Source organism: Notolabrus celidotus, chromosome 23 (assembly GCF_009762535.1).
Source record: "Notolabrus celidotus isolate fNotCel1 chromosome 23, fNotCel1.pri, whole genome shotgun sequence".
NCBI classification, from domain to species: Eukaryota; Metazoa; Chordata; class Actinopteri; order Labriformes; family Labridae; genus Notolabrus; species Notolabrus celidotus.
In genome coordinates, this window is record NC_048294.1 from 11,725,888 (window position 1) to 11,750,192 (window position 24,305).

At 41.1% G+C, this 24,305-nt stretch overlaps 2 protein-coding genes across 3 annotated transcripts; one reads left to right on the plus strand and one right to left on the minus strand.

Annotated features, from left to right (window-relative positions):
• Positions 1 to 1,225: 1,225 nt before the first annotated feature.
• LOC117807332 lies at positions 1,226 to 3,819 on the plus strand. 2 transcript variants are annotated; one of them, XM_034676584.1, is made up of 5 exons: positions 1,226 to 1,402; positions 1,506 to 1,514; positions 1,599 to 1,752; positions 1,852 to 1,943; positions 2,981 to 3,819. In XM_034676584.1, the coding sequence occupies exons 1-5, from the start codon at positions 1,376 to 1,378 to the stop codon at positions 3,617 to 3,619; spliced, it is 921 nt and encodes a 306-aa protein (XP_034532475.1). In that variant the 5' UTR covers positions 1,226 to 1,375; the 3' UTR covers positions 3,620 to 3,819. The 2 variants fall into 2 exon arrangements, with proteins under 2 accessions (XP_034532475.1, XP_034532474.1); XM_034676583.1 differs by having other exon boundaries at positions 1,227 to 1,402; positions 1,506 to 1,752.
• Positions 3,820 to 3,828: 9 nt separating this feature from the next.
• Positions 3,829 to 24,088, minus strand: si:dkey-38p12.3 (ephexin-1). Its single transcript, XM_034676582.1, has 16 exons — positions 23,775 to 24,088; positions 17,932 to 18,454; positions 13,247 to 14,239; positions 13,106 to 13,148; positions 12,785 to 12,834; positions 11,124 to 11,422; positions 10,626 to 10,786; positions 10,257 to 10,409; positions 9,910 to 10,039; positions 9,187 to 9,261; positions 8,740 to 8,832; positions 8,491 to 8,645; positions 6,999 to 7,163; positions 6,796 to 6,881; positions 6,604 to 6,708; positions 3,829 to 4,902 (listed from the first exon to the last, which is right to left on the minus strand). The coding sequence occupies exons 2-16, from the start codon at positions 18,356 to 18,358 to the stop codon at positions 4,739 to 4,741; spliced, it is 3,099 nt and encodes a 1,032-aa protein (XP_034532473.1). The 5' UTR covers positions 18,359 to 18,454; positions 23,775 to 24,088; the 3' UTR covers positions 3,829 to 4,738.
• Positions 24,089 to 24,305: the final 217 nt, after the last annotated feature.

A 24,305-nucleotide genomic window follows, 5' to 3' on the forward strand; every position in this document is an offset into this window, starting at 1 on the left:
TCAAATAATACTTTTTAGACAAAGGAAGTTATCTAATTATTTTAAGAACTCTGGAAAGGGTATCACACTTGACTGAAGCAGCTTGGTTTTAAGTGGTAAATGAGAAGAAACTCACTTATTTTATTTGCTGCATTAATGTTTATAACTACTGTTCCAGCTGGAAAGTGAGCATATATATATTAACAACAGACTTGACACAAAAACATAGGAATGTTTCTTCCAGAGTGAAAAATAATGAACATGTTGCTTCATTAGTAGAAAAAGAGAAAACTTTTCTTCTGAATCAGGAAAAACTGGGGAAAAAAAACATGGAAAAAGTGAATTTTCTTCTGATGCAAAACAGATGAAAATAACGGCAATTTTGCTTTTGCTGCGAAAACCAATGGCACAAGTAAAATAATTGCTTCTGATGCAAATAACATGAAAAAGTGAATATTCTGCTTCAGACATGAAAAACATTAAGTTAAAATTGTATTTCTGAAACAAAACATAAGTGAAATTTTGCTTGATGTGAAAAACATGAATAAAGTTTAAAATTTTGTAAAAAATGAACATTTTGCCTCTGACGTGAAAAAGAAACTCCCAAAAGTGAAGATTTTACTTCCAGAGAAAAAACAAACATGCCAAAAGTAAAAACTTTGGTTTCAACGTGAAAAAATGTGAGAAAAAATGAAAATCTTTCTTCGGAGGTGAGAAAACTTGAAAACCAGAAAATGTTGCTTCTGACGCAGGAAAAAATGTGAAAATGTGGTTCTGGCATGAAAAACAAAAAGTGAAGACTGTGAAAAACACGAAACATTTTCTTCGGATGTGAAAAAACAAAGTGAAAATTTAACTTTCAGATAAAAAAAAAAAGGGAAATTTTGTTAGCCTCTTTACAAAAAAAGTGATAGGTCCTATGTTTTTTTCTCGACACTTCAATAAGAAGTACAAGGGAAGCACTGAATGGAAATGTTCAAAGTAGCCTAAGTCTTGTTCTGAAATACATTACTTGAATCAGCCTTGATAAACTTAACAGTTGAGGAATTTATTTTTCATTGTAAATTAAGAACTACAATCACTTTGGTCTCAGCCATAACCTGTGAGGACTTAAGTTAAAGGATGTGAGTATTTTAATAACTTTTTAGTTCATGTTATCTAACCTGCAGCATAGAGCAAACTTAAAGCTTTGAATGTAAAAAAATAAAATCGACCATTGTAAGTTTCATTAATGCAGAAAGGGCAAATAAACAGGGTCCCCGACGGTGACCAGCAGGGGGTGTTAATTGGATGCTAGCATTAACATGACGGTGTTAGTTTTCGTTTAATCCACCATTACTAGCTGCAGCTGATGCGGTCTCCTTCCAACGAACAGAACTGAGTCAAAAAGTCAACCATGAACTTCAATCAAAGACATTATGTCGTGAGTTTTAATTAGCTCTTTGTTTAACTTAAAATGTGGCTGGTTAGAAACCAAACAAAGCATGTGCTGCAGGAGACATAACTCCATGTTTCTCCTCCACCAGGTGTCCAGGCGGCCAACCTTACCTCCTCCCTCCAACAGGACCCTGCATCATCGGCCAACCTTACCTCCTCCCTCCAACAGGACCCTGCATCATCGGCCAACCTTACCTCCTCTCTCCAACAGGACCCTGCATCATCGGCCAACCTTACCTCCTCTCTCCAACAGGACCCTGCATCATCCCTCTTTCCACCCTCTGTACATGATCTCAGGCTTGGAAAACCACAACACACACTGCTACAACCACACAGGTGAGTCAGTTTCAACCACAAGAATATATTTCAGAGCTCCATATCTATCCAGCAAATATAGATGATTCAATTAATATTATCTCATTGTCATTGCTCCAGTCCATCCCATCATTACCCCAGCAGAGTTGTTCTACACTGATCCCAGCATGATCTGTGGGAGGAGGATCCCCAACGTAGTGAGTGAGTTGAGGGTAAGCTGGTTGCCAAAGGTACCCTAATGCAGGGGTTCCCAAAGTGTGGGTTGGGACCCCCTGGGGGGTCGCAAGACACATATGGGGGGGTTTGTGTGATTCCTTCCAGAATGTTTTTTTTTTCGAAGTTATTTTAAAAAAGTACACTTTACCCATTATAGTAAAAAATATTGAGGAAAAAAATTGTAGTTAACCTTGAAAGAAAACCTTGAAAATAGAAAATGTAATGAGTTTTCTGCCTTTCTTTTTGTGAGATGACTCCTAAGTTTAGTTAGTGAACATTTAATTATCAAAAGCATCAGTAGCAGCAGGTTAATTCATAACAGCACAGGAAACACAGCCTCAAGCTCATACAGGTAGGCTAAATTTCTGCAGACCAGCTAATTGAAGCCACATTAAATCACTTTGAGGGACAGTGGGGGTCGTGAGTCTGTGGCACCAATATTTTGGGGGTCGCGGGCTGAAAAGTTTGGGAACCCCTGCCCTTATGAATGAATCATTCATACTCCAATAGCCATGGGATAAATATATAATAAACACATTTTCTAATACATCACATATTTAAATATGTCAGATATTTTTTTAAAAGCACATTTAGCAAAAAATGGGTACAGAAAAGCTGCAGGATGCTTTGTTCTCTGCACAAAAACGGAATAGAACACCACAGATAGTGAAACTTTATTGAGGTGATGCTGGGGTTCCTCTTGCATTTGTCATCTGTTCTCTGTGGGTGGATGCCAGGGTTACAGAGCTTATGGTGGGCCCAGACAGAGCGGGTGATTTTAATAAGATCGGCTCAGTCCTGTCAGACAGATCTAAGACCCTGACCAGGGGGCTAGGATGAAATTAATACTAGGGTGGAGTTTACTTTGGTTTTAATCAAGATGTACTGTTGCATGAATCATAGACTTTTCATTTAAAGGGAAACTAAAACAAAACCTGTGATGAGTAATATTCTTAAAACCCCAAAATTAAAACAACACAAATAGTGACCCAGCTCTGGATAAGAAAATGACCCCGACTCATTTCTCCTTCAGGTCTTAAACTGCTTCCAGCTCAACACTCCACCGCCTCTTATGTCCGCCTGCCAGGCCCCGTCGGTTCATCCAGATCCATTCCGATCTGGACCAAACCCCACCGTAGATCTCGGTGGTCTCACCTTGAAAATGGATCGCCTCCGCCCTCAAGTGAAACCAAGCCTGCTAGTCCTCCAGATCACTCAGGAGGAAGATGACACCATTACTAACCTCCTGAAACTGCACTACCAAGAGCCTGATCAGAGTGATGAACCTTCAGAGTCCACTTCACCTGAATGTGCATCCAAGCCCCTGCATCCAAATGAGGCCAGTTTGCTCGGACATGAGGGGAGATGTTGGTCAGAAACAGAGCTCGAGGCAGCTAACACCCTCTTGAACGGCTTTAGCCTGATGGAGGACGAAACATCAGCAGAAACACTTCCACATCCTCTACCAGACCTCCCCCAAGGATCAAAGACGTCCCCTGCTTCCACACAAAACGTCCAAGAGGAAGGAGGACCAGGTTGTGGGGATTACTTGTCACAGTGCAGGTTGAGCATCTCTGAAAATGTGTTGGATACAAAGAAGCAGATGCTCTCTGATTCTGAGGGAGATGCTGTGTGTGTTCTCCTGAGCCTCGGAGACATGGCAGCACAGTGAGTGCAGTGATTATCATGAAACTACGTGTTAATGGTTCTTTTATCTGGTTGCTTGGAAAAGTTTGAACCCAAATGTACCTCAAAATCTTATTTTTGTAGGATTGGAGTTTTATTTACCACTTTAAAAGTCCAGGTTGGAATAATGCACATTTGCAGTGTTTATTATTGTACAATGTTCAATAAAAGAATTTAAAAAGTTGAGCCTTGGAGCTAAAAAGAGTCATTTTTTATTAAAAGCACCATCACTGTTTGGAGGGAGTGGGGACTCAGTATTTACATTGTAATATACATTTTCAGCATGATCCACAAATACCCCATCTTCCATGACAACAAGCAGCAGCAGGGGGCACTACAGATTTATTCCAAAATGGCACAAGCTAGTGGACAGCACAAAACTGTAACGGCAATACAGGTTAGCTTAGATTTCCATGCACTTTCAAAGTCTCTGTGATCTTAATGGAAGTCTTAAATATTCATTGTGTTTTGACTTTATTTAAAAGGCACTTCCTGATTAGATTTGTCTTGTTGTGAGATAAATTCATGAGAAAATGTGAACACTTGAATTTCAGTTGGTGTTTTTTTTTTATCTTACAAGGTAATTCTACAATTCAACGTGTCACTTCCTGTATTCTTGGCTCCTTTGCAACTGATTGCGGCAGGAATGATAGGATTTCCCTTGTGTGCACCTGTGACAGTTATTACATAAGAGGTGTTTGCAGGACCCGCCTCCATCTTTTCTTGGCAGCAGATCTGACAGTTCTGCAGTCTCAAAGTAATGCGTAGAATGCTGAGCCTTTCATATGTTAACATACGGCTACATGCTCTAAAGAGGAGGTCATCTCTGAAGGTGTGATGCTGCAAGACACTGTTATCTAACACACACATGCACAAGTTGGTTATAAGTGTCAGTTAATGATCTACCTCACACTCCCAGCTGCTTACAGTAAGTGCACAATTAGGCACTCCTGTAGTAAAGATAAGGTGGTGTTAGCAGATCTTTAGTCTTCTGATCGTAAATCTTCTGTTTTGTACCTTGTCTGATAGTGGCCTACATCCTTGACTAAACTTTGTACATGGTCCACTTGTAAACAAAGGTGTAAACATCCTGGATTCGTCGATCCTAGTGGTTGGTGTTGGCCTTTGCAACAATGCTTGCCGCCTGCATGACTCTGTAGCGCTCTCGCAGGTTCCTCCGCCTCACATGCTCGTTGGTGATCTCTATGACATTGTTGACGGGGAACCAACCCTTCTGACCGTCTGACAGACGGATTCCTTCGTAACAGCCTGGGAGAAAGAGGTAGAGAAAGGAGGAGAGGACAGGGATGGGGACAGGAGGAGAACAAACAAGGGGAGATTGGAGGTTTCTGTTTCGTTCATGCAAGACAAGTCATAAGAAATTAATAAACTGCTAAGGTGGAGGGTGGAGGATGGAGGCAGTTATGAGGATCAGGGTGTATAAACAGGCAGAGTCAAGAGGGGGGATGTTAATTATACAGAGGGAAGTCAGGAAATTAGACTTTCTGATAGGAAACCAGTCTGAAATCTTTTTAAGTCAGACTAGAAAGTTCAAAATAATAACAATGATAATGTGATGCAGGTGTAAACTCATATCAAGACACCAGTCTCAGATATGGAGCGTTTACAAGCTTTATGGGATCATCTTTTCTTCATCAAATTTACTTTTTAATTCCAGTTTAAAGCTTCAGTGGCCACGGTTACATGATGTTTTTTAATTTGGAATGAATTATTCAGAATTAAATAATTCAGAATTAAAGTATTCTCCTTCATGTTTACATGGAAATAGTAATTCTGAATTGAGGTTTACATGGAAAACACTTTTAATCATCTTTATTCAGTTCCGCTTAAGGTCTGGGGGTTGGGAAGGGTTCTGATTGGACAGGGGCAGGAATGACGTATTACGTCTACCGGAAGAAAACAGACTCCAGTTCCTGCTTCTTTTATTTTCGGTTACAACATGTAAGATCACACAATAAGTAAAATTTTCGCTTTGGTTTTGATTATGGTTTTGAATAAGCAGCTCGACACAAACATACTGCTTATCTTTCATCAGCTGAGGAGGAGAAGAGAGATAGAGGGCCGGAGAAGGGAGGCGGAAGACCGGACTTTGGAGAATCAAAGCCAACGGATAGTGCAACTGCTGCTCTACCTCAGCCCACTGCCACATCCTAACACATCTTCTAAGGCTTCTATTAAATAAATAGTCTCGGCTTGAGTCCAACGCTTGCTTCGGGCGCCCATCTTGAAATATGTGCCCGCCGGCGCAGAATATGTGCGTCATCGCGACAGGACAAGGGAATCAGCATGCGCAAAACGACCGGAATACATTTAAAGCGGAATGAACGTATACATGATCGAGGAATTATTCGATTCGGATTTAAAATCAGAATAAACCAGCCACTCACTTCGGATTTAAGTTAAATTCGGAATGGTCATTTTCATTCGGAATTAGGTGTTTACAAGGTCATTTTTAATCTTTTTAAAGAGGATTTAATTTTTATTCTGAATCATAGAGGAATTAAAAGTCTCAAGTAAACGTAGCCAGTGTGTAACTTTGGGTCTGTGTTGATTTTGGCGCCCCCTGTGGACAAAACTGTAGTTCTTATGTCATTGCTGGTCCTGTCCTGTGTCTGTTTAGGTGGTGTTTTCTAATGGAAGATTCTTCTTGCTCTCTTTTCACAGTCAAACATATCACCCAACAAAAAATGTTTGCTGTTGAAGATTTAAAAAAAAGGCTGTTTATTTATTTATCTCTTGAATGACACCTACCCTGCGGCAGTGGCATTAAATATAATTATACTAAAAAATCTTCTCGTAGAAGTTCTCATTTACTTTTTTGGTTCATCAAAAAAAAGGCGACAGTGTCAATTTCATTCTCTTGCAAAACCAGCTAAAAACTCCTCACAGGAGCTTTAAAGCAGGATAAATAAACAACATCGTGGTCTAGGATTCCCTCCTCATTCTTACCCTCGTTGGTTTTACGGATGACGTTGATGATCTCAGTGGGCTCCAGGGTGAGCTCGTCTGCCTGCTGGGCAACATACGGCTCCACACACTGCACCTGAGGACAATCTGACACACACAGACAGATATCACTGTGAGAAACGCTCTGTTATGAAACACATGCAGTGCTATCGCTCTGTGTGTGATGTTCCTCACCCCAGTCCTCGTAAATCACTTCATCGTCGTCTCTGTCGGGGTTGGTGGGGTTTGGGAAAGCTGCCATCCACCTGTGCATGTCTGACCTGTCGACATTCAAATGCCCGATGTTACGATGGTGCATATTCAGGATTATATTGACAGCGAAAACAGATACATCTTTGAGGAGTTAGCATTTCACACAGCGCTGCAGAGTTACTCACTGAGATGGAGCTTTGATCAGCCTCTCCATCATGCGTCCCTGGTGGTTTTCCAGCAGTGTGAGGTTGAAGCAGTGCTCCAGGGGGCCGCAGCTCCCACTTTCTTCTACTGGCTGCACCTGCACCAGAGAGCGGTGGGCGTGGTCGACTACCACGAAACGCTCCGCTCTGTTCAACATAAAAAATATATTTCACATGCATATTCATCTGAAGCATCAATCAACATCTGGTTTCTACCATAGACTGTATAAATAATGGACGTAGTATCCGTGATGCCACCCATATGTTTCTGAAGTGCTGTTTTGAAGACAATTGGCGGCGGGAGCCATATTGGAAATGTTGAACTCAACCTAACTTCTGTCGAGCTAGTGTGAGGTAAAGAGGCGGGCTTTGAGCCTCAAAGCCAACAGCTACAGTGTTCCCACCAAGCTGAAACCTCCGGTCTGAAAATATGAGTCCAATGCGGAAGTGCTAAAAACTGTAGTTCATCGAGGATCCGGAAGTACCAGAAACCACATACACACCAATTCAAAAAAGCTGATCTTTACAGCAGAAATAAACATGTTTACAGCCTGGTACAAAAGACAAGTGTAGTCTGGATAGCTCATTTCTCGATCACCACACACTGTGATCTCTCCAATGAGAGGCACAGCTGACTTGATTGACAGGAGGGAACACCGTAGCTGTTGGCTAGAAGGCTCAAAGCCCGCCTCTTTACATCACAATCACTCGACAGCAGCAATATGGCTGCCGACCTCGATTGGCCTCTAAACAGCGCTTCAGAAACAGATGGGTGACGTCACTGATACTACGTCCATATTTTATACAGTCTATGATTCCCGCCTGTCAATCAAGTCAGCTGTGCCTCTAATAATGAAAAACTCGGAATCTTAATACCTTTGAAAATGCTGCGTTATGGAAAAATTCACCCCCTGTACAGTGTGTGCCGATTCAGAAATGAGCTATCCAGACTACACTCGTCTTTTCTACCAGGCTGTAAATATGTTTATTTCTGCTGTAAAGATCAGCTTTTTTGAATTTGTGTGTATGTGGTTTACGGTACTTCCAGAGCCAGCCTCAAGCAGATCCTCGATGAACTGCAGTTTTTAACACTTTCACATTAGTTTAAATTCTTGCGGCCAGAAGTTGACGCTTGGTTTCTACGTTACTGTAGGAGCTACTGGATTATCTACTTATCTTAACAATAAAAAGTACTGAAAAATGATCTACTTATTGTGAATGTTTGTTTCCCACTGTCTTTGTGGCAGTAATCGCAAAATTATAAGAGTTGTTTGTCGTCAGGGTCACATTCACCGCTTTTTAAAAAATCCATGACAATTCTGGAAAGGCACGCAACTTCCAGCTATCTTACTTTTACAGCCTACATTTAATGAGATATTTTGACTATGAATAAGACCGAAAAACATCCAGATGACAGGGTATCAAATACCACTTTTTTTTTGTAAGGCGTTGAAAATCAATTATTTCGCCTCACCCTTTCTTGGCGGTGATCATGAGCAGATCGTTGAAGAGGAAGAGGTAGATGGGTGTGAACTTTCCTCTCATGTTGAAGAGAGTCGCTCCTTTAGACATTTCCTGCAGCTCTCCTTTTTTCTCCAGATATCGAGTCTGGGAGATGAGCGGGACTTTCTGGACGAGACAGAAACAAACACACAGGCACCTTTACAGCTTATTGTTTTAAATAAGTTAACACTGCAGACAGTCTTCGTGGTTTTAAATCTACCTTGAGCTTGTCAAACTCCAGTGTTTGAGAGACGTGGATCAGCTCCTCCATCTGCCTCATCTTTCCAACCTGTGTGTTACACTCATCGATGATCTGTGCAGGATTATAAGAGATAAAAAGAAACATTATTATAAAACTGTACGTCAGTTAAGAGTAAAACCTTATGTTCCCTCCAGCAGTGGTTATAAAACTGTCTCACTCAGAGTATTGAGTTCATTCCTTCAACAAAAACCTTCAGCTGTCTCACTTTTTGTGCAATCTCTGCCTCACTCTGCCTTTGTCCTCAGTGACACGAATGACTCACTGTCACTGAGGAGCTCAATCAATAGAAAAGCCTTCACCCAAACAAAGGCTGACGTCAAATTTCCAGAGGCATGCGAGGCACTCAAGACTCAAATGATCTGGATTTGTTAGCATAGGGGAGGGTGAGGAGTGAGGCCGGTTTACCTTCGACACTGAGGCCAAAGCCTTGGAAGCCGTCTGCTCCTCGTTGGTCCTCTCCTTTGTTCTCTTCAGGATGTTCTGAAACGGACAAACAACAACTTTCTATTTCTGCAGCAGCATCGGTAGGATACATTTTTTTCCATCCAAATGCAATCAGGGTCACAAGTTCGAGGTGTGCCTGCGTATTTGCTGATTGGTCAAGACACAATGAGGAGAGGAGATTACGCAGGAATGAGGACGTTCCACAGAGCAACACAGCGTGATGAACTCAAGCTATCGGCTTTCAAGCTGTCAATGGCTTGTAGCAGGAGAGGAGAAGGGTCAAATAGAGTAAACCTAGAGCAGCGGTCAGTTAAAACACTTGACTTAAGGTTAACTGTGATGTAGTCACGCACCAGTTACAAAGCTTTGACACTGACCTCCTGGGTTTTATTTGTGGGGGATAAAAAAAACACAACAAATATTTCTAATTCCCCGTGACACCTGCAGACCTGGTCTAGGCTTCTCATCATTTTTGCATGACAAAGATCAAATTAGCTAATTATGGAAAGCAAGTTTTTTGATCACTTAGATTAGGCTGTAGCCATATTTATGCCTGCCCCTAAATAGTAAGGGCAGGAAGTGATACGATTAGTTTAGCTTAAGATTTTGTGACAGGGAAGTATCGTGTTGCACGGTACTGTACCCTCTTATAGATTTAACTATTGTCCAGGAAACATTTCTTACCTCAATGAGCATCTTGATGCGAGTTATTCGCTGGAAAGGCAGCAGCAAAAAGGACATGAAGGGAAGCCGCTGGCACTGAGGCGACTCCTGGAGACGAGTGATGACCGAAGCAAACTGCACGTTGTTTTTCCTGCAGACATACAGAAACTTTAATGCTAGAATATTTATAACAACCAAAATAAATGCATTATAATGAAACTGGAGGGCAAAAGTTTACATAAACTGAAATGTACAAAATAAGGAAGATGGTTTCAGGTTGTCTTGTCACAGCTTTGCTTCACATTTCTACAACATTCTAAAAAATTAGGAACTCCTAAAGATAGGAAAGTAGGACGGATGCTCCATACATTAGCAATGTGTAGGTCTTCTCCTGGTAGATCTGGTTGCGGACGTAGTCGATGTAGGCAGGGAAGTTGTGCTGGGCGTGATAGTGGATAATGTCACAGATATCAGCGAAGACCAGCTCCTTGAAAATGCGTTCCTCCAGGTCTATCAAGAACCTATGAATTCAGACAAGCAAAGATTTCATTTAAAAACACCCAAGCTTTTTGACTCATAAAGAGGGGATCTAGGCCTGAAGATGACTCATAACTTCCTTCCTCTCACTCGGTATCTCTCACTGAGTGACCTCATGTTGTTGTAGCTCCACTCATAAATCACAGTCCTATTTCCCTTTCCTTTCATCTCCCTCCACCCTCTCTGCTGCCACTTCTCACCTCTCGCTGACCTCCCTGACCCGCAGGATGTTAGAGAAGAGGGTTTTCTTCTCTCTGATGATCATCGTGTCTTCCAGGTCTCGGCTGTCCAGGAAGTGTTCGGTCAGAACTCGCAGGGATCGGAGGTAAGAGGTCTCTGATGTCAAAACCTCAAACATACTCTGTCATGGGAAAAAAAAGACAAACTTTAACTTAAGCCTATGAATAAAAAAACCATTTGTCCTTAGATCAAACATCATCACTTTCTTGTCCTGCTTGATGTTGGAAAGTTTGAGCGGTGACTGTAAAAGCTTTGAATCAATATTATACAACATCAGTGTGTGGTGCAGTGATGCAGAGTGGATCTTGATTTATATAAAACCATCACATTATGACTTCAGATATAATTTAAAATACTTGATACAGCATCTCTCCTTTCTCCTCTCCTCTCCTCATTGATTTTCTTTATGTAATCTCTCTTCAGTGCATTAGCCTCCCCTCCTCCCATCAGCCTCTCACCTCCTGGTACTTGCACTGCTCAGGGGTGAGCTGCTCCAGCACTCCGCTGTCCCGGATATTCTGGAGGTCTTGCCATAGGGTGCTCTGACACGGTGTGGGCACAGGGCTGCTCCTGAGTGTTCCGTTTCCAGTTCCAGTTCCAGTCCCTGTACCAGTGCCAGGACCAGTGCTAGCCCCGGAGCGACGGGCTGTCCAGTCCATAGCATAGTCCGCGCTGGTTTTACTGATGTTACGGCAAACCGTCTGGCGTCGGATCTCCTTGGTGATGACGGTGGCGCGGTACGTCTGGTACAGAGGCTCTGAGGGGACATGAGGCACAAAGATTAAAGACATTATACAACTTTTTTTGGGGGGGGCAGTTTGGCCTGGTGGTAAGGTTGTGCACCCCACACAGAGGCTAAGTGGAAAATACTCTCAGGAAGGTATGAGGTAGATTCCATCAGAACAGTCTTTGAACCTAACATGAGCTGTATTAACTGTGAAGGACAGATTGAAAAGTGTGAATATCTGCTCTTAATGCTCTACAAAATGACTGTGTTTGATATTGTACTCCGCCTCAAGGACTTTATTTATCCTCTTCATAAGCTTCCCTGCTGTAGCTTTTCTGTTGTGACTGCTCATCCACCTCAATGAGTTCTACCTCCTCCATGTCATCAGTGATCATCACATCGTCCCTGGGAGGGAGCAGTCTTTCCAGCTGGTACATGAGATGTTTTGGGAGCCAATGTTTCTCTGGGAAATCCACCTGGAACTTGATGATCTGCTGCCCCTTTTCATAAGGCTCCTTTTAAACTGGCATGCCCTCACTCTGAACACATTTGATGTACCCATGCTTGATTACTTCACCTGGTGATGAGTTGATAATGAGCGCTCTGTCGTCTAATGTTAAAACAGTCTTCTTGAAACCACACAGAGCCTCAGTGAGTTTGATCTTCATCTTTATTACCAAATTATCCTCTTGTCTCATTAACCCTCCTGTCATGTTTGTTTCTCAGTAATAGCAATAATGTTCTTGAGTCAATTTCACCCGAAGCATATTCAATTATCCAAAAGTGTCAGAACCCAAAAAATTCCAATAAACATGTTTTTAATCTCATTTTTAACTCTATTACTAATCATTTAAATCAATATTTAGTGCAATGGTGTTCTTTAATTCTCACAGATCATGGTTCGATGAGGATAACTCACTTGTTTTTCATGAAAATTCATGTTAAAACTTTTTAAAATGTATATTGGAAAGGCCTAAATATAAATACAATAGTTTTACATGACATAGATTTTTTATTTTTTATTTTACATTTTGAATATTTTTCTTTTTATGAAGTGATGTTGATAAATTAACAGGGCACCTCTTCTGTCACATGCTGCCCAGATATTTATGCTGTATTTAGCTACTTTGGAAGGCATATATTGCCTAAAATGGACTTTAAAAAGAGTCGGGTGCAGACTTAGCCTTATGGTTAAGTTGCGCGCCATGTAGCGGGCGGCACGGGTTGAAATCCAGCCTATGGCTTCTTTTCCCGCATGTCATTCCCCCACTCTCTCCCAGTTTCCTACACTATCCTCTGTCCTATCTCTATCAATAAAGGTGTAAAAGCCCCAATAATATAACTTAAAAAAAAGATAACATAACAGGAGGGTTAAAGCATAAACATCCTCACCATCCTGCAGCCGAGACTCCCAGCTGAAAGACCCTCTTCTGCCGAGGGGTCTGAAACATGAAACACAGAGAGAGGAGAAAGCAATTAACAAAGGTGAAAGTAAAATGTCCAACATTCTAAGAATGAAATGACACAGTTAAGATTCCTCCTCACATATATGCTGGATTTAAGGATGAAAAGAGTACAGGTGGTTTATTTGAAAGAGAAGTCAATCAGACAACACTTTAAATAGGATGAGTTGATTGATGGGATTTACTGACAAAAAAAGTGTCTTCAACCTTTAAAATTAGATTTAAAATGAGTGTTTGAGTGATGACTTACATTTCTTCGGCTGTGTCCTCATTATCTCCGTTCTCTCCTCCTTCTAGAAATAAGAGGAAATTCAGTCATCTCTTTTCATCAAACTTAAAATCAACAATCTGTTCATCATTTCTCACACAAAGATAGTTTGTTAGTGCGAACCTTTCTTCTGTGTGAGCGACTGCAGCGAGGCGCTGCTCAGCCTCCTCGGGTCTGTCTTAGGCGGGGGAGGCGGTGCTCTGTGAGGGCTGGCTGGAGGTGGAGTGATGGCTCGATGGGGGCTCAGGCCGCTGCCGGTGGAGCTGCTGGGGGATGACGGCCGCAGGTTGCGCCATTCCTCCACTGTGGGCTGGGGGAGAGGGATGCCTGCACGATGAACAGGCGTGAGGCTGCGGCTGTCCTGATTCAGAGGCATCCTGGGCGGGATGGCAGGCGGCAGGTCGTCCGGGCTCAAGGCAGGTTCCATGTCGTTCTGAAACTCTGACGTGGGGTCTGAGGTGCTGTAGGACAGCTTGGAGCGACGGGCTGGTTTTCTTACTGTAATGAGCGGGATGTCCAGCTCTTTGCACGCAGGAGGAGTCTTTCTTGGAGGGGGTTCGACCACAGGCAGAGTGGCCTCGTAAATACTCTCTTCTTCTTCAAGTAGGGGTCTATGGTGGGTGGACTGTGTCTGTTTTGGAGGTACAGGAGGAGACTGAGAGCGAGTGACAGAAAGTGAGGCCAGAACAGAGTGAGGGCCCGGGTCTGATCGCCTCCTGTGACCATCCGCCAACAAAACCCCCAAAGAATGATGAAATTTTACTTTGTCCTGTTTCAAAAGTTCGCTCTCTTCAACCACAGAAGTCCTGTCCACCTCATCCCCTTCCCCTCCCCTCTCTTCCCCCTCCTCCTCCTCCTCCTCTACCTCCTCTTCTACCTCCTCCACCCACTCCTCGTCCCTGAGTTCCTCCTCATCTATCTCCTCCTCATCTCCAACTTCTTCACCCTCCACAGCGTCCACAGGCACCCATACTAGTTTCATGCCTGGCCACTGGAGGTGACACACGCAGGTGCAGCCCGGGTCACAGGAGGGGCTGAGAGGCGTGCTTGGACTGAGCTCCACCTCTGCTTCACCTCCTGCTATTGTCTGAACCTCCACTTCTCTTCCATCAGGATCTGCACAGAAAATAGGCCACAGTTATAAGAAATATTTATGAAAAATAGAGGACGATAAAATCACAATAAAATTAAGTTAATAAAATCCACAACACATTCAAGAGTTCATTCAAAATCTGAATGTAGGCTGGTTAGACTGGCATACAACCACTGGACTGGAGCAATGTTACCTGTACAGGTGTGTGGACGTTAACCTGCAAGGAGGACCGAAGACTGGTGGTGCTAGCTCTACTAACTGTAGCCACACTCAGCTAACCAATTTGACATAATTTACCCACAGACTCTGATCCTGTGTTTAAAATAAATATTGCTCTATTTTGACAGTTTTTTCTGAATGTTTGCTCACCTTTGGACAACTTTTTGAGTCTGGGTTGAAATATTCTTTTATGCCACCAGAAAATGAGTTGCTCTAAAAAATAGTATAATCTAAGATGAGTGCCACTGAATTCTTTTAAAGTATGGCCTGTTTTATTTTTCATTCTGAACTAATTATTTTCCAGATTTCTGGGATAAAAGTCAAATGTTTTTTCCCCCTGGTTTCTGAGATTAAATTCTTACTTCTTTTTCCAGATTTCTGAGATTAAAGTCTGACTTTTTCCCCCCAGATATCTTAGATTAAAGTCTGACTTTTCCCCCCTAGATATCTTAGATTAAAGTCTGACTTTTCCCCCCAGATATCTTAGATTAAAGTCTGACTTTTCCCCCCAGATATCTTAGATTAAAGTCTGACTATTTCCCCCCAGATATCTTAGATTCAAGTCTGACTGTTCCCCCCAGATATCTTAGATTAAAGTTTGACTTTACCCCCCAGATATCTTAGATTAAAGTCTGACTGTTCCCCCCAGATATCTTAGATTAAAGTCTGACTGTTCCCCCAAGATATCTTAGATTAAAGTTTGACTTTACCCCCCAGATATCTTAGATTAAAGTCTGACTTTACCCCCCAGATATCTTAGATTAAAGTCTGACTGTTCCCCCCAGATATCTTAGATTAAAGTCTGACTTTTCCCCCCAGATATCTTAGATTAAAGTTTGACTTTTCCCCCTAACTATCTTAGATTAAAGTCTGATCTTTTTCCCCCCAGATATCTTAGATTAAAGTCTGATCCTTTTCCCCCCAGATATCTTAGATTAAAGTCTGACTGTTCCCCCCAGATATCTTAGATTAAAGTCTGACTGTTCCCCCAGATATCTTAGATTAAAGTCTGACTTTACCCCCCAGATATCTTAGATTAAAGTCTGACTGTTCCCCCCAGATATCTTAGATTAAAGTCTGACTTTTCCCCCCAGATATCTTAGATTAAAGTCTGAATTTTTCCCCCCAGATATCTTAGATTAAAGTCTGACTGTTCCCCCCAGATATCTTAGATTAAAGTCTGACTATTTCCCCCCAGATATCTTAGATTAAAGTTTGACTTTTCCCCCCAGATATCTTAGATTAAAGTCTGACTTTTCCCCCCAGATATCTTAGATTAAAGTCTGACTGTTCCCCCCAGATATCTTAGATTAAAGTCTGATCTTTTTCATAATTCTTAGATTAATGTCTGAATTCTGACTTTTTATTAGAAAAGTCAGAATTAAAAAAGAAAATGGTCAGACCTTAAAATAACGATTACATTTGCCCTAACCCTCTCCCGACTATAACAGATCCCCATGCCACACACGGACAGAGTCAGCGGTTCATCCCTATTCAAGATACAGTGATGTTTGAGTTCAGATATTCATGGACAATTCTGTACGCTGAATGGGAAAATAAAATCTAATATTGACAAAAGGAAATGGAAGAGGTGGAGGACAGAGGGAGGACCGATCAGGATGGAGGTGAGGTGGGACAGTGAATACTGAGAAACATGAAACCACAAAACATTTCCACATCAATCAGAACAGGCTACTTTCAAAAAGTCAAACAAAAATGTAAAGAGGATTAAACTGTGGTAGATTTTAATGCAAATGTTTCACCACTGTTGTATTGATTGATCAGAGTATGAGCAACAGATTGATCAATATTGAAAACAAAGGTTAGCAGCAGGCCTATTAACCAGTGCAAAGAGTATTCGATTTTTAAGTGGGGATCGGTAATATTGATGGTGAACATGCTGATATAATGTCACAGAATCGTGATGTCCTCATTAAACCGTTCCTGTTTCTGACAAGGAACCAAAACACAGAAGTAAGAGCACTCTGGGTGTTTGTGCAACTGGGAGGGAACACGCACTCCTGTATTGATCAATTAAATGTGAAATATTTTGGCTCCTCTTTTGCCGAGTCATGAGAAAACTGAGCGCCATGACTCAGCAGAAGAAACCTCCTTTCCATGTCCACCTACTCCTCAGAGATGAGCAGTGGTGGATATTAAGGTTAGTCTTTTACTGCCATAAGTGTGCACCGCTTCCTTATTTCACATTACTCAGAAGTGTACACTCACACGAACTTTCTCTTTAACGCACTCACACAGAGAAGGGTGATCAGCTGACTGACCAAACCTGTTCATGTCTGTTGGTTCAGATTAGCCAGCGGCACCACACCTGTGTTTTATAATTCTACTGAACTGTGGATACACTTCATACAAATCAGTGCACACACACACACACACACACACACACACACACACACACACACACACACACACACACACACACACACACACACACACACACACACACACACACACACACACACACACACACACACACACACACACAGGCCCTAATACAAAAGTCAGTACATGCAGACACAGTTTTTTCCTGACTGTTTTAACACTAAGGTTGACCTTTGATCGAGACCTGCTCTCAGTCCAGAGTGAGATTGTCTTTCTAACATTAGCCTTCCTGCATGAATGTGAAACAGTCTCTTAGTAATGAACACCACATGAAAAACAAAATGCATATAAATATATATATATATATTTCTAATTCTCCTTTTCTTTTCTGTTTTATTATATTTGACATTTTAACTGTTCACTTTTATGCTTGTCTGAATGATTCCAATGCTTTTAATGTTTTAATGTAAAACACATTGAGTTGCCCTGTGTATGAAATGTGCTTTACAAATAAAGTTGCCTTGCCTCTATAACACGCCTTAAAAGTCCTGTGAAGATTTTTGACCTGGTTATGAACAAGCATCAACCTCTGGTCAACCGCTGCCTGGCCTCAAAACAGCGCTTGGTTATGAAATAGACTGAAATTAATACTGATACCTCTCTGAACTACAAAAGCAAAGAAGACCATTAGTGTTCAGATTGACTGTTTCTATACTGTTATTTTTAATGTCTTTACTGATGGCGGGGGTAGGCGTCAGATGTAGTGATTATTAGTATAAAACAGAAACAGCCTTTTTACGTTTTCCACAGCAAATATCCTCAATGAGAGGTATATATCTCAAAAATCACTACTCCTACATGGAAAGGACAAGACCAGCAAAGTGATGGGGCGCCATACAAACTTAAAGTTCCTCACTGGAGCTTTAATTTCCATATACTTCAGGTGTGTGGGAAATTCCTGGCTTAATTCCTCTTTAACTTTTGTATTATTATCCCAAAGGAGATATGATCGTTAGCGTGACTTTAAGCTCACGTGGCACAGGAAAGTACAGGTGATAACAAACATCTGGAGTCAGAAAGAAGTGACAGACCAATAAAGTTGAATTAAAAACTGAACATCTTAAGTTTGAGATTGATTTAAAAGCTGCTGTACCTGATCTTCCTCCTTCCACGGTGATGCTGTCCCCCTCTTCTCCTCCCACGCTCTCTTTCTTCTTAGGTGGGAAGCGGCTTCTCTTCAAAGGCAGCGGAGGCGCCTGCTCTCTTCCAAGCTGAAGCTGCAGGCTGGCCCGATTTGGTTTGGGCTTTATCGTCGGCGGCCTTTTGAACCGCCGACATGACTGAACTTCCACCGCACCATTGGTGGGATTTTCCTCCAGTTCAAGAGATTCTCTTTTGGTAAACTTGTCCACAATCCTCCTGACTTTGCCTCCTGAGAGGCTGGTACTGCTGCTCCTGTCTCCCTGAGGAGGGGAGTCGGGGTGAGTCGATGGTTTTGGGGGGATCTCTGGTCTGGGTTTGGGCTCAGGTTTGAGGGGCAAAGGAGACAGGGGTCGCTGAGGTGCTTCCTGAACAGACATGTTGGCTGGAGTCTTTTATTTTGGTGCGTTCACTGCCAGCCCTGACCAATCAGAGGTCAGGACAGGAAAAGGTCAGTGTGAGCATATCATCAACACCTAGAAAGAGAAAGGAAACAACTGTTACAATGCAGCTGAACCAGAAATATTATGGTTTGTATTAAAACCAAAACCTTCTGCCTACAATACCCACGATGCAACATTAACCTAAACAGCCTCTTAAGCATACACGAGGAGTGGTCCACAGAGGTCGCTTTTAATCTATTTAAAGGGTTATTTCAACTTTTTTACTCCCAGTTTTCAGCTTCAACTCACATCGACTCAGATGACATCACTTGAGGCAACCTGGAGCCTTTTGCACAACTCTCTATGGAGCCCAAATAGTCTTTAAACAACCTTCAATATAATGACTTAATTTGTCTTTCACACTTTTTAAATATTGGGTAGATGTTAGGTAGATGGAGGGTGGAGGGCAGTGGTCTCCAATCTGGGGGCTTGGACCCCTCATTGGGTCCTAAGATGAATCTGAAGGTAGAGCTGGGCTATATTGAAAAAGATGTTGTCATGATAAATATCAAATCATTATTTCATCTAAATGTAAAGGCAGATTTTTGCCCCTGAGTGAAAGTTGAAGAAAGCAAATAGTTTGTTAGCTTGTGTCTGGAGTTTAGTTCTCTGATGAGCTTCTTGAATTCCTAATTTTTGACAGTGCTAATAGGAAGCAGGTCTTTTGAGTTAAATGAGATTTTAGGGGGGGGGGGTAATTACAGGTTTAAATATATCACATTTTTATCGAACATTCTATATATTTATATCGAGAAAAATTATATCACGATAATTATTGTTATCGAATTATCGCCCAGCCCTATCTGAAGAATTTCAACAAGATCAGAAAAAAAACCTTTGCAGTTTAGGTTACTCCCCCCTTCCCCGGCCACGTAGACAGCAGGAGTCACAAGATGACACTGCTTTATTGTATCCACTTTTTAGGGGATTTTATGCCAGCACCAAAAAGTGGGATGCTACAGGGGGAATGCAGAGAAGGTTTCTGGTTAGTCTTAAACTGGTGGCGGTGTAACAAGTAAACCATCCTCTCCTCAGCAGGGTTAGCTGACCCCGTTAAAAAGAAGGCATGGTTCAGTATAATCACAGTGATCGACTGTGGCTGAAATAAACATTTACACTCAGCTGTAAACACTACTGTTTTTCCATTACAGTAAAATCCTCAAATCAGACTTTGAGTCCTGTGCGACAGACCCCTATTGAAGCAAGGCATCATGGGAATGAACTTTGTTCTGTATTTGAGTCCGATCATTCAAGTGAAAACACATTCCTAAGAGTGTTTAGAGGACAACGCACAGACCGTGACTACGGCTATAGCTCCAGATCATTGACTATTCTAGAGCAGGGTTCCATTAAAATCTATGCACTACTTCTTTAAATGTCATTTATAGAGTAAGAAAGCTGAAAGCTTTTTTAAATGCTTTCATGGTAAAAAAAAACAAAAAAAAACATGGAGGCTGTTTACAATTTGAATGTATTTTCAAATTCCCACCACAGAAAACCGCCTGTTAAAATAAACATATCAAAGTTTGAACCTCTGACAAGGACACACCAAGTAGCAAATGTAAATGGTTAATCAATGAGTAAACCTGTGTACAAACTCATCATATTATTCATGGGAAACTAGAGTAGATGAATTAATAGTTAACCCCTGTTTCAATACAAATGTACAGTCATTATCACTCCACCCTGAACACTATTAACCTAACCGGTCTGAGCTCAGCAGTCGTTCAAATGCAGGAGTCAAACGTGGCAGTCCCTTCTATCCGCCCTCACAGTCTCTATAAAAAGAAACATGATGACCGTAATAAGAAATTCAATTTCCATTCTGGTCGACCAAATGTTCATGCTGCAGATTCTCCTCGCTGAGTTTTTGTGATGTGTGTGTAACAGCTGATGCAACACCACACCAAAGCAAACCAGGGTCGGTCATCCTCTGACTGAGTCATGCAGGAGATGATGTCACCTTGCCGCTCAGTGGGACTCTCTGATTTATGAGGTTATCCCACAGCTGCAATAATTTAGTGATAATGGTCTAGAGTAAAACAAAATATCTAAATTAATGCAGAATAAATAGTCAATTAATCCCTTATGAAAGTAAAGGAAAAGTAGATGTAAAAATAGAATATCTTTGCATTGATGTGTGAAAATGTTATGGGAATTTTGAACCAAAAGAATAATTATAATAATGAAAATAAATGCTGGTTTCAGTCATATTCAGCATTCAAGAAAATGAATAAAATGCTTTAATGTTCATTAAAAAACTATAAAAGTTAGCCTGAAATGACAACATGTTCTTCCCCTGAAGTCTCATTGAGTAACAATTTTCACCATCCGTGCAAAAGTTATCTTGTGCGAACAACACAACTATCTTGTAGCATCATGTATAATCTTGTGCCCACAAGTAATTATATTGCATGCATAAGTTATCATCTGAACAAATTTTATCTTGACATCACGATAATATGACGACAACATCATAATAACTTGTAATAATTTAATGTACTGTGATCAACAAAAGTTTTTGGGATGAACAAGATAATAACTAATGTGCACAAGATCCTTTTCTTCTTTGGACAAGTTATCAACTTGTGTGATCAAGATAACTACTTGTGGACAAGATATCACCTTGTTCACACGCGTTAATTTTCTTATGTGGACAAGATATCACCTTGTTCACACACGTTCATTTTCTTATGTGAACAAGCTACTAACTTGTGTGCACAAGATCATTTGTGTGCACAAGAAAATGTTTCCTCTGCAAATGAGATATCAACTTGTGAGCACATTATCTTTTTCTCGTGTTAACTAGATATTATCTTGGGCATACAAGATGATTTGCTTGTTAACAAGATATCAACAAGAACAGGATATCACTTCGTGTACACAGGTTAACTTTCTTATGCGAACAAGCTACTAACTTGTGTGCACAGAAGAACTATCTTGTGCTTACAAGATCCTTTGAGTATAGAAGAAAATGTTTCCTCTGCAAATGAGATATCAACTTGTGTGCACATGATCTTTTTCTTGTGTGAACTAGATGATATCTTGTGCGCACAAGATAATTAGCTTGCCAACAAGATATCAACTTGTGTGGAAAAGATTAGAATTTTCTGCTTTGCTGGACTTCAGAGGTTCAGTAGAATTTTAAAAGGTGCAGTCAAAGAATTTTTCAAAGGTCAGTGAACTCATCGCAAGCCCTCCTTGTCCAGCTTTGACATGGACAAAGGTTTGGTGGTTTATGTGCTTCTGAAAAACAGATAAGGTGTTTACGGGTAATGTAGGATTTTGTGTTTTTCTGCTTTTGAACTACACAAACAGTGTGAGGATTAGAAGTGTTGAATACATGAAAACAGATGAGTTTATCACTACTCTAATAAATGATGGAATAGCATACTAAGTAAAAACATCCTTCCTTATTATCATCTTTAAGATTAGCCAACTGATAAATTGGAAATATGTTTTTATATCTTTGAAAATAAAGAAGTTATACACTCAAATATGTGGAGTAGTTCAGTAGTTACATTTTAAATCATATCTTACTTGTTTTGTTCAACATTTCATCTTGCTATCTGCAGAAAAGGATTTCACTGTCATGTTTGTTGAAGTCCCCAAACTCTATGTAAGAGCTATAGAGACGCCCCTTTCTTCTTTTTAGAGTTCCATCTTTTAAAGTTCAGGTAATTCCCAAAGTCAAGCCCGCTCCAGACAACACTACAAAGAAATGAATCAACCATGGTGCCCAACACCAGCAGGTAAACAAAAGCATCACACACAACAATGTGCTATTTTTGGGCTCTTGAGCTGTCTTTTCCACGAAGCTCATAAGAGTCAACATCGACGGTTGTTTGTTACCGAGAAAGCACACCAGCTAGTCAGACCAGTTTGGAGGGGTGTGCAGAAAGACAGCTTGTAATAAAGAAACAGACAGAGTTTCTGTTTCAGTCAGACAAACATTTAGCTGTTTATGAAATAAGAGATGGAGGAACTGATGGCATGAAAACTACAGGAAGATAGTCTACAATGAATGAGAATTTCAGATTTGTTTTATAGTCACAGATTACAATAGATGTGACGTCCCCAGAGCTGTGCACATGTGTGGGTGGGTTGTAGGTCTCTCCAGGTTTCAGTTTTGGCCCTCTGGCTGTTATTATTGTCTACAGGGTGAAATAAAAAACCTCCAACAGTAGGGTGTGTTCGCTCACAAAGCACACACATACAGACTATATGAGGGTTACACATTCTGAAAGTGTCTAAAAGCACCAATAGACTGACTGACCAGGCCAGACTTTAACTCAATCAGTCCTCCGCCAGACTTCATTCATCTTTTGTCTCCTTTTGCTCTATTGACCTGGTTAGTTCAATAGATACACTCCGAAGACGAGAGGACCCTTACACACACACACACACACACACACACACACACACACACACACACACACACACACACACACACACACACACACTCCGGCTGGGTCAGTGGGCCACTCATTCATTCTGGTAAATCCAATACATATATCACAAATGGTGTGATCCCTGAAATCAGACCAGCTTGAGAACAATCTGTAAGTGCTCAAAGGAGGTCTCCATTAACACAATGCTTTGTGTGAGTGTACTGTGTCCGTGCGTGTGTGTGTGTGTGTGTGTGTACAGTATGCCATCTGCTCCAGGGACTAATGGGTTAGTGTGTGTGTGTGTGTGTAAATAAAATGGGTAGAGGGGGCTTTAAGAGAGTAACCATTACAATACATGTGATGTGTATGGAAGCTCCACGTTGGACAGGAAGAGGGGGCGGAAAAGGTGTGTCGAGAAGGAGAATACACACACACACACACACACACACACACACACACACTTACTAGAAGGGAAATACAGGAAAGCGGAATAAGCACGTATAATGGGTCTGGTGGGATGAGGAACACGTGAAAATTGAAGAGGAATAATATAGTGAGGTGTTATGAGGATGAGATTTAAGTGTGTATCACTATACATATGATGGTCCAGTCTCATGTCCCAACATAATAATAATAAATTACAGTAAATTCTATATTATAGTGATTCATGAAATGTTCAAAATCAAGTTCTGCAGCCCAGTTGTTACACACCTGCTTTACAATTTTGGAAAATATGTAAAGATATATATTACTGCAAAAATATTCAGTATTATACCAGAAGTCAAATTAATCCCTTAGAAGTATGGACATATTTTTTGTATAAGACAGATTTTCAGGTATTAGGACAGTTTTCCTTTTAATGGACAGGTGTCTAACCGGCGAAACTAAACCAAACCACACCTGCTGATCTACAAATAATGCAATTAACTCGCTTAAAAGACAAATTAAAGAAGAAAACTCACCATTTTACTCAGACATGTCTGGGTGTTTCGCTTCTAGTCCAACATAGTGAGCTCGGAAAGGGTCTCTGAGTTAAACCCGCTCCAGGGTGCAGCTACCTCTCCGCTCTTTAAACTCAGAAAACACGCCGTTAAATGTTCACTTTATAGATAATGTCGACAATAATCCAAGCCAGTGATTTAGTTTCTTATTGTTTCTCTGACAGGCTTGTTGTCTGAGGAACCATCATCCTCTGTTTTTGTCTCCTTTGTTAAGCAGCAGCGTGAATGAGAGGAGAGGACGGGAGGTAGGAGAGACACAACCCCCCTGAGGAGGAGGAGGAGGACACAAGCTGACAAGAGGCACAGCTGTGAGGAACTTCCGGTGAGAAACTTCAAAATAAAGCTTTAAAAAAATCTATGCCAGATTTGTATTTATTTTAATTTTAATGTAACTTTTTAAATGTATCAACAAAACAAAACAAATACAATCAAACAGGGGCTCAGGCATGTGAAATTAAATAAAATGGATAACATTAAAAATAAAATGAATAA